Source organism: Aptenodytes forsteri, unplaced genomic scaffold (genome assembly GCF_000699145.1).
Source record: "Aptenodytes forsteri isolate BGI_AS27 unplaced genomic scaffold, ASM69914v1 Scaffold1, whole genome shotgun sequence".
Taxonomy (NCBI): Eukaryota; Metazoa; Chordata; class Aves; order Sphenisciformes; family Spheniscidae; genus Aptenodytes; species Aptenodytes forsteri.
In genome coordinates, this window is record NW_008795035.1 from 10,475,927 (window position 1) to 10,486,881 (window position 10,955).

Here is a 10,955-nt window from a genome sequence, read left to right on the forward strand (position 1 = left end):
GCCGTCGGGGCAGCTCCTTCCCTTGCTGTCAAGGGCCTCCTGCCTTTCTTGAAACCGCTAAAAAAAAGCCAATACTACGCGACTTACCGAAAAAGCTCCTTTTAAACGGCAGAGCCTTAGGCCTTCGTTCATCCAAACGCGTGCATCTAGTTTATCGAGCAAAGCACGCGCGTACTCACGTGGCAGGGTAAGGTTCGCCACGCGCCAAGCCCTCTCCTGCGAGCCAAAGGCAGTCCGGCACCCAGCTGCTCTGCGTCGGCTACGGGGGCGGCCGCCGGCGGCTTCCCCTCGGGGTCAAGCCCCCGGTGTAGTGAGTAACGTCCTCACCCGAAACGTGTTTTTCCGGAGCTGAACCGAGGTCACGCGTAGGTAACTACCGGTGGTAAGTGATGCTCCGCGCAAGCCAACGGGCAACGCTCAGCCCGGCCTGCCTCTCATCTTCTGCGAGAACTACAGCGGTAGAGGGTACACAGGCCGCCCTGTTTTAACTGGATTCTTTGTTTAAACAGGCCTTTACTGGGCAGGAGTAATTTGGGAAAAATCATGACAAAAATGCTTGCTTTAAATAGAAAAATTAGGTTTTACTGCGTACATACGCAGCAAGCAAATTTAGAGAAACAGCACATATTTCAGCCACGAATAAAACACCTAGTTCCGTTTTAATGCGGACTTTTACTTCAATGCATTTTGAAGCACGTATATGTCCATATTATTATGTCTAAGAATTGGTCCTTAAACAAGGGATTTCCCCAGGAAAACACTGCAATTCATGTCTTCACAGGACAGTCTCTGCCCTACAAATAGCAAGAATGCCAGTTTTCCAGCCAACAAACCTATTCTCTGTATTTAAATACCTCTTGCTGACTGCAGAAGGAAAAGATGAGAGCACCGTCGATTCACGTTAGCCAAGCAAAGCTCACAGCCAACATGCCGGGCTCGCTCTTTGTTTATTAAATTTGATCGTAACCGTTCAAAAGGCAACGGGGCTCCATTCACATCGGTAGGAAATTTAACTGAGAATAAATTGCACGAACAGAAGGCGTTATTTGGCTAACCAGTTGCATTTGTTACTGCTGTCCAAGACGGAAAAGGACCCAGGTTAGGTGTTGGCCAAACCGAGCACACACAGGCCACACAGGCCCTATTTCTTGATCCCAGCACGCATCAAGGGAACCTCTTCCTCTACGCACCGCAAAAGGTTCTTCCCGAGCTTGCGCTATTTGTGAAACTTGCTGTTAGGGTATGGAAAGCGACCGTAAAGCACGTGGTTCCGCACCTCCTTCTTTCTGCTTTTCAGATGGATGTATTTCTCTGGCGTATGACTACATTAAGTAAACGAATTCCCTCCTTTTTCTCTTCTCCTCTTCCTTCTCTACAGCGCCAGTCAGTCTGCTGAACTGAGAAGAGACGAGGGGCTGCTGGGGGCTGCAGTACAGGCAGCGCTCCGGCAGTTCAGCTGACGTGAAATTCGTACCAACCTTAAGAAACGGCAGCCGAAAAACCATCTACATCCTTCAGTTCACCCGATTCCCTTCGGAGCCGGCTACTTGGGTGCGGAGGTAGCATCACTTACCTGCCACAAGCAGTCATGATCGGGATTAGTGTTGCTGCAGCACTTCAAGAAGCAGGAAGATTCGGTTCTCCATTCCTCATTTTTCCCCGTATCCTGCTTTACCGGTATAACTTGCTTCTTTTTAGTATTTCAGCAAAACCAGGATGTGATGCTGATCCATTGATAAACCGTGACGCACCTTCCATTTACACACACGTGGGTATAATGAGACTCCTTCAAAGCAATCCAAGGCCGCTTCACTTTTCATCCATTTTTCCCCTTTATAGGACACCGAGATGTGAGGTGGGATCATTCCACAAAGAAAGTATTAAAACAGTGACAAAACACGACGAGCCTTTCCCAGGCTTGGGAATTCGTATTTGTCACTGCGGCTGTTAGTGTAAATGTTGCCATACTTTTAAACAACCCTAAAATACATCACTGTTTTAAGGTGGCTGGTTTTCCTCTTCCCAACAGACAGGTGCAATGCTTTTTTTTTATTCCAAGCAGCTATTTAGTTCCCCAGTTCCTAGAGTTAAGCGGAGCCTCTGCGGGGTTCGTTCTTCTTTCTAGGGTACAGATACTAAGATTTGAACTCCTTGATGCAAGTTTCACTTAAAATTCAAACTTAAAGTTAAGCTGAATTCAACTCCAAAAGCTATTATTTCACCAGTTCCTCAGAGGAGTCGCCCACCCTCCTGTGCTCCGGCTTGCCTTCTGCGCCCCCTTGGCACTGCGTTCCTGGTCGTGGAACAGGAACTTCCCTGCCCTTCCCTGCCATGGATCACTTCTTCCTCAGACCCTTTGGGATGTTCCTGGTCGTGGGCTGCTGCAGCCCAGCCCTTCCCTGCCGTGGATCACTTCTTCCTCAGACCCTTTGGGACTGCCAGCCGGAACCTGGCTTCAGGTGATCCCTCAGGAGACTGCAGCGAGCAATCCGTCCGTCTGTCCATCCATCCGTCCTCCCTGCCGCCCTGATTTCTCAGCACTTCTAGCTAGTCTGATATGACCTCGAGTTCAGTCAGGCTCCTAAGGTCCGAGGGGTGAAGCCCTTACCCAACAGCGGTGATGCCTATTTGAATTCCACTCAACACAAGCATGCTTTGGTACAAACCTTTATTATCTCACGCCTCCTTGCCGCAGCAATCATTGAGACAACTGACATTCGTATTTCACAGGTACCATAAAAAGTTACAAAGTGTAAAATACGCTTTGTAGTTCACACAGTAAAAATTCTTGAGGATTGGCTTTCTGTAAACGAAATTTGGCAGTGACGTTCACCCACAAGGGAACAGGCAGGCATTGTCGCCTCGAGCACACTGGGGAGGTGGTGTTTGCATGGTACAGAGGCAGAGTATCTTGTTGACAGATGACTAGCTTCCCTGAGATTACCCGTGTCATCAAAAGGCACGAAGAGAAACACACCCCAAAGCAGGCCCCAGGAGGTGGGGGCATCCCACCAGAAACCCGAGCGCCGCCTGCTGCTTCTAATCACAGCTGGGGAGGGGGGGGGTGTCACCATTCCTACTAGCTGCTCGCTCTTGCTTTGTCAAGCGTGAACTGCAACCGAGGTCTGCGTCGATACTTACTCTAACAAACACGGGAAGCCTCCTCCTTGGCCGCAGCAATGGTAGGATCGGTGCCCGCACCAGCCGCGACGGGTCTACGGCTTCCAGGGCTCTGGCCTTTAAGCTCAGTATTGCAGGGCTGGTTTACAAATCCACATACTGACACAGAGGTAAATATTTTAGATGACGCCATGCCTATCAGGTTTAGAGACCGATATCCCATTTTAAAATAGCCCTGCAGGGCTGGTTTACAAATCCACATACTGACACAGAGGTAAATATTTTAGATGACGCCATGCCTATCAGGTTTAGAGACCGATATCCCATTTTAAAATAGCCCTGCAGGGCTGGTTTACAAATCCACATACTGACACAGAGGTAAATATTTTAGATGACGCCATGCCTATCAGGTTTAGAGACCGATATTCCATTTTAAAATAGTCCTAGATATGCTAGACAATTTGTTAATAAAAGGTAGTTTGGGAGGACCATCGTAAGCAATATGCAGCAGTTATTGAGCAACATATATATATCGAAGTAGCTTGGAGATTTTGTTTTCTTCTTTTCCTCCGTCTTCCTCTCTTACAAAGCGATGAAAATTGCAGGAGTCAGAGTGACACAATCCCTGCTTGTTCTAACTGTGCCAGTTATGGATGGTATTCAGAGTCCACAAATAATTTTCTCAGGGAATTCAGAGGTAAGCCTGTTTGTAGGGTACCCTCTGGACCGGATACTGCCCCAAAAATCAGTATCCCTAGAAGTTTTGGCTAATTTGATCAACAACAATCCGTTGTTACTTCCCATCCTCAACCCAACACTAATGCTTTTAAATTTACATCCTGAGCTTCTATATCATTAAGGTAATGGGAAAAGAGCAGACTGAGAATGAGAGGAAATATCTCATTAGAGCAGATGATCTAGGAGAGAGCAGTCTGACACAGACTCCAAATTCTTCTTTCATGAGCAACCGGCACTACTCATCAGAGCAGGCAGCAAGAAAACCAAATCCAAAGGCCATTTCACACAGCTGGCTGGGCAAAAATGACTCCTCGGGGCTCATCGCTTACTACAGTCCTCGGGACCCTGGAGACCTCTTCCCAGGTATCAAGCCTGCCGTGTTTGACCTCCCTAGACATGTGCCTTTCCAAGAGCTGAAACGATCCTGACCTTAAGCTCGTGTTAAACATGGACAGCCACAGCGCTTCCTCTTCCCAAGCCCTGCTCCTAAAACCCATTTCTGCTGAACGATAAGCCACCGCTCAGTATTTTGTATGCATACACAGTCCTTCAGAGATCTTAACCCAGGGAAAGATGGACAGAGAGTGAGGAAGTAAGATGTCTACACCACAGAGCAGCAAAAGCATGGGAAGGGAGGGCAAGCACACGCGGCGCCAAGAAAGCTCAAGTAGAGTAGAGGTGCATTGTGGGCACATCGACAGCAGTCTGTCAGGGAAGAGGGGGCTACTCCTTCAGGCATCACGAATTCCAGCCCTGGCTCCCAGAAAGACATCTGTCATCCTAGAGAAAGCGAGAGCGGGATTCACCGGCTCGGTGCGGGTCTCATCTGAATGACAGATAGGCATCAGAAGGAACAGCCTTCCTAAGGAAACCAACTTGTTGCGGGAGGTTTTTTCAGAGCACATCAGATCAACATACATCCGCTCTGTCTGGCAAATATTTATTCAGCTTTGAGGCTTTGGTTCATTAGGAGTCCACTCCATAGGAGTCGAGATATTTCCACTCTTTTCTTTAACCACCTTCCTCTTGCTAAGATCTTTTCTTTCCAGAGTTTTAACTTTTTCCCACAGTCCCAACCGCGTTTCTTCTAAGGAAACTCCAGCCCAGCAAGCACACAATGTGTCCAGTGCCTTTGTGGAGCCACTCCTGCTATTCCTGGAGCACCCCAGTGCTGAACTGACCCGGCTGCAGATGCCCCAGGCTGCCTGACAAGCCTGTGCATGTCCCGTCAGAGCACCTCACTGACGTAATATTCAGGCACCAAAACTGCTTAAAGCAAACCAAACGCTTCAATAGAACCAGATCTGCAAGGCCCACGTGCAGATAGAAAGCATTTACAAATACAAGGATTTATCTCGTAAAAAAAGCAATAATATACTGTAATTCTCTTCACACACCACCATCTCCAAGACCTAGGCATTTTAACTGAAAAAGAGTTTGGCTAAGATTTTTTTTTCTTTTCTTTTCTTACATGGATATCCACATTTAGGATAAACCTTCTCTCAAATTTAGGCACCTGCTTTGTATAGAAAGCATCCTCTTAACCTGCTGCGCCCTAGAGCTGTGCTCACCCTGCCTTGGCAATTACAGCTGTGTCACACTGCAGCACACCTTTCCACATACTTCCCCACATCTATCGGTGGGGAAGAAAAAGGCATATATCAAGTACGCTTTCCTTGGTGAAGTTTCAGAACTAGACTGAAACTGGGATCCTTTCCTTCTGTGGAAGCGCCTGGCATATGATCATTTTTAAGTTGCACAAGATGTAAAGTTCACGTGATTCCCCCACTAGCTTCCTTGGTACACCTCTCCTGTCCTGTGCCTGCCATCTCCTCCGAGGCTGGAACCAAACAAAGCTGCTTCATCTTCCAAACTGGCGATCCAAAGCACAGCTTGTCCAAAAAAGTCACATCATTCAGTGCTTCCCACCACCCAGCATATACGTGCACACAGAAAACTCAACGCACTGTTCTCCACACAGAGGGTTTGCTCTGCTCCGTAACTTGGACAAACCACTTTTGCCGATATCCTATACAGGGCAGAAAGCTCCTATTTCTTCTTGAATTCACATGTAAATGGCTTATAATAGCCATCTGCTGAAAACATACACCTTCATGTCTATGAAGAGCAGCAGGGTTTTCTGATTATTCAGAGAACAACCCGATGTCATGTTTGAGACATGCTGGTAAGTCTCTCAACTTTTAATCAAAGACTTCCCAGGTTTATGCTTTTCCTGCTTGTGATCTCATGCTGGGGCAATTTCCTCTGCTCAAGCTATGGTTAGGTACCATGGTGGTAAGAACATCTGTGTGGAGTCTCTCACTAGCATTTCTGGTACAGATGAACCTAAAAAGACAACTCAAAACAGTACTGGCTTCGAGGCTCACACCCTAAGGATTTTTTTTCCCCCCAAGAGTAAGATAAAAATCAATAAATCATCTAATAATCCCTTCTTAAAATTATTCCTTACACAAGGATAATTACAGATTGCAAAATACAGATTGCAAGAAAGGCATCTTTCAGCATACACTGTTTTTTTCCATGAGATTTGGAATTACAAATTGCAATTTGCTACTCAAAGATGAGAGATTTATGCTCAGGGATCCCATAATTTCTTTTGTGTTCTTCAAATAATTTTCTTAGTTTCTGTAGATACAATGCATGTAGCTCTTCAATCTCTTCAGTGGTGGGGTTCAAGTTCCGTTTTACAGGGATGGGGCTTCCCACTGTAAATCAAACACAACAGCAGCATTAGCTTCATTGACGTCTCTTTTCAAGTAGAACTGCTCTCCCTCCTGTAACAGCTCCACCACAGCTCCCAGCGAGATGGCAGAATCACAGCACAATTCTCTTGCCCTGCGGCCTGATCCTGCCTTTCACAAACCTGAGCCCCAGGTCTGGTTCTCCACTTCCTCTTGCTCAAGTTCAGATAAAATGAATTTAAAAGCCCCATCATTTCAGTCTGGCAGCAAAAGAGCAAATGAGAAGGGGGTTAAGCTCTAACTTGAAGGAGCAGTTTACACGTCAACATACAATCCCATGGGCTATGTGCTGTCTTGCCATTGGGGTAGTACTCCACAAGTTCAAAATAGCATTTAAAAAAAAAGTACCTTCTCACCGTCTTCTGTTCTGATCTGAATACTAAAGGCATCCAATGTGAGGGACATGCCTAAGCAGACAGTGGTGCCCTCAGCCACATAGCCACATGAACAGGACTGAAGGAAATGCAGGTATCTTCCAATTTATTCAAAATGGGTATCACTGCACCAGTGCCAGAAATGTTGTTGGCTGCTTCAGCCTAGGAAGTGGTAGCATGTACAACCCCCAAACCCTGTAAGGTGTCTCTGAACCATCCATTGCCCACAAATATAATTCCAACCAATATGTTCTCCAGGCACAGCGCAAAGCCTGCTACCTGCTCTGCCGGAGCGAGAGCAAGAAGGAGCATGGGAGGTAATTCCACGGAAGTCCAGAGGGCAGCCTCCTCCTCCGCAAAAAGCTATGGCTAAAAGAGTCTGCAATATCCTAAGAGAAGCTTCCCATGATCTCAGTCTTCCTTGTGTTGTTCAATCACTACAGATTTTGACAGCTGTTCTTGCGCTGACAGCACTGAGAGCTTAATAGACATCACCGAGATTACAGAGGAAGTCTGTAGAAAAGCAGAGAGTTAAAAGCACCCCCCAGGAGCTTTTACAAAGGCACCTGAAAATCCCTTTCAAAAGATATTGCCACTTCAAATTGGATGGTGTTGACTAAAGGGAAAGGAAGCCTAGCCAGAACCACAAAGGGGCTGATCCTGCATTTTCATGCTGCAGCCTCAGCTGCCAACAGCTCTCGGGCCCTACACGGTGCTGAAATTCAGACTTTACATGGCTAGGGGTGGGAACCCAGCCCTGGCATGAGCAATACCTTAGGGGGCATGAAATCAATATACATCCAATACAGGATTTCCAGAAGCATGGCTGGAAACACCAAACAACCCCCAAGCCCTTCTGCAGCAGTCTCTTCTCCTAAGAGTGGAGATTTCTCGTGGAATTGGAAACTACACATCTGTCTAATTTTCTGTGCAGCTTTAAGCAACCTGCTTAATTTGGTATTTTAGAGTGGATTCTATTTCTGAACAGCAGTAATAATTTTCAGGTAAAACAACAGTACTTCACTCGTCAAGCCCAAAACACTCAGACTTCACAGACCGTGGTTTTGCTGAATTGCATCTCCTTGCTTTAGGAACCACGGCTTTTGAACCAGGAGGAAACTCACCGACACCTGGCCATGTTGTCAACACGGCTAACCAGCTCGGGTGGAGCTCAACGTGACTGCAGCTTTCAGGTGAGCTAACACTTTCAAAGCCATGTTGAGCCATACCGAGACACCCCCCCCCCCCCAAGAATGCAGGGACACAGTGATAGTTTTCAAACATGAGGAAACAGAGACACCAAAGATAAGGGATTTCTTGAGATCATACAACAAATTCTGTTGCCAGATTCTGGTCTTGCTGATTTGAAGCACTCCTGTGCCTTAGCCACGGACCACCTCTGTCCTTGCAGTAAATATTACAAAGATGAAAATTTGCCTCAAAGTGAAAGACATTTTAAGCTTCAGAACAGTCTCAATGTCATCCACCCACGGAAAAACCACAGAAAATACGTTGCACTCATTCCAATGCTTTGAAAACTTTTTGGCTTTAAGATAAGTGACATTTTTAGCCTGCCTGTGCACAATGTGGGCTTTAAAAATTAAATCTTTTCTAAAACATTTCACTATATGCACTGATAAGATACAAAGCTGCATAAAATTTAACATAAAAAGAGCTACATTTTTGTCTGAAACATTTTTATTTGATCCATACTAAAATCAAATCATCCCTCCGTTAAAGGGAGGGATGTCTTAAGTGTCCCTTGTGGAATACCAGAAAAGCTCAATTTACTTTTCTGTAGAAATTGGCTTCATTAGTTCACTCAGCTCAGAACCTGTCTAAAAATGATTTATCCAAAATATATAGACAGCCAGTTATTCTCTTCGCATGATGCCCAGCACAACTTTTTCTAAAGGTGTGGTTGTCAATAGCACTAGTTAAAGCCATTAAAAAACCCAAAAGACATTCAGTCCTACGCTCCAGTGAGAGTAGATGACCAGGGATGAAAGCTTTTGGGGAAAAAACTCTCTTCCAAACTGCCTGTTGACATGGCATGCATGCTCTCAATTAAACATGAACGGATCTTTCCATGAGGGAAAAAAAACCAACAACAAAAGGGAAGGAAACGCCCTAGGGAGCTGCAATGTCATCTAAGCAGCAGCTTGCTGAAGCTGCCGCAAGGCGCCCTCTCCCTTCCCTCCTCCGTCTCTCCCCTGTCCTGGTGATGAGCACTGTGATGATCACCACAGTGATGAGCACTGGGTCAGGACTGCACCAGCTCCTTCCAGTAGCCTTGCTCTGGAGCACCGCTGCGGTGGCCGTGCATCAGCCGAAACACCCAACTGCTGCTTCTTAGCTCTGCAGGGCTAAGAAATGAAGGTGCTAGGCATCTTACAAAATAACTGCAGCATTCAGAATCCGCAGCAAGAGCTGCAGAGCTATGGCAGCCCTCTGGTACGGACTGGACAAGCCCTTGGGTTTCCTTGAGGATTGCTGAGGATAGAAGCATGTGAATAACTGTGAATGAAGAAGAAGATTTGGCCTGGGACAGAAAGGGGAAAGGGAGAAAAGAACCCCCTCTTTTAATTGGGGGAGGACAGGAATTTAAAAAAAAAAAAGGAAATATTTATTTTAAACCTCACATACTTGGCTTTAGATGCACAGTAACCAATTGTTTCTGTTAGAACAGATTTATAAATTTACACAGATATTAGTAGCACACTTACGCATTTTTAAACATTTGCAAAAGCATGAGAAAAGGCACAGGGAACTTACCAACAGTATGAATAGGTTGCCTGTAAGGTATTAAGCCAAAACTGTATTGAAATATTCCTCTAGCATGAAATAGCGGTAAAGCAAAGCCCATTATCTTTTGCAACTTCTCCTGTACATTTCTGAGCCATGAACCTTTGGGGTTTGCAACTTGCTTGAATAGTTCATTTTCACCAAAGGAAAACACCGGGACCAGATGAGCCCTGTAAAACAATGAACGCACAGAGAATCCCACATCAGCCTGCACTTGCACTGCGGTTCACATCAGCAGCGTGGAAATGGTTTCACAATAACCAGCACAGAAAGCTTCAGCAGCTCTAGACTTCATCAGCAACAAGCATTCAACTCTTCTGACACGCAGCTGCTTTGGGTTTTTTGGGTTTTAAAAAAAAAAAAAGTGATTGGCATATAACTAGCAACTAGCTTTTGGGCAGTATTTAGCTGGTTGCTACCCGTCACAAACTTTTATGACTGTTCATAATCCTAACAATGAATAAATGTATATATCATAATTATGATTATGATCTTATCTACCACGATTTCAGCAAGTCCACCCTTGTTGCACTGCATTTTCTCCCTTGGCAAGCAAAGAAGCCTCACTGCTAACCTTATAATGCTCCCAGCTGGGTGGCTTCAAAACCAGATTTTGGCTTTCCTCTGCCTTTTGACCTGAGTAATGCACACACTTGATTTCAGCACAAAAAACGTGATAGAAAACAGACATCCTTACAGACACGAGTGCAATGCCAAACTCCTCTGCTGTCCAATTCCCAGTGAAATCCAGCTTCCTCCAGACTTCTTCGAAAACACTAGCCTTAATACAGTATTACCAGAGGTCAAATCCTACCCACGTAAATTATACTAACTCACTTTGGCTCCTGCACAGCCTAATGAATTTTCATTCAGTTCATGAATTGGCTTCAGGAAAGGCACTGACTAGCTCCTGGACAAACTACTTAGGCTGATGGAATCAGTGCAGTTGTCTCCAACAGGCAAAAACACCACTATATTTAAAACCTTGTCCTGGTTTCGGCAGGGATAGAGTTAATTTCCTTCTTAGTAGCTGGTACAGGGCTGTTTTGGATTTAGGACCTGTTGATACCGCACCCATGTTTTAGTTGTTAGTTGTTAGTGCTTACACTAGTCAAGGACTTTTTAGTTTTCCATGCCCTACCGAGTGAGAAGGCTG

General features: G+C 45.7%; 1 protein-coding gene across 1 annotated transcript in view; it reads right to left on the reverse strand.

Moving 5' to 3' along the window:
• Positions 1-2,655: 2,655 nt before the first annotated feature.
• The window catches only part of MOGAT1 (monoacylglycerol O-acyltransferase 1), a 27,353-nt gene continuing 19,053 nt past the window's right edge, over positions 2,656-10,955 (reverse strand). The window contains exons 5-6 of the mRNA XM_009276595.2: positions 9,770-9,969; positions 2,656-6,584 (exon numbers count right to left, since the gene is read on the reverse strand). Of these exons, the coding sequence (XP_009274870.1) occupies positions 6,430-6,584; positions 9,770-9,969 (355 nt within the window). The 3' untranslated portion in view covers positions 2,656-6,429. The remainder of the gene's footprint in view (positions 6,585-9,769; positions 9,970-10,955) is intronic.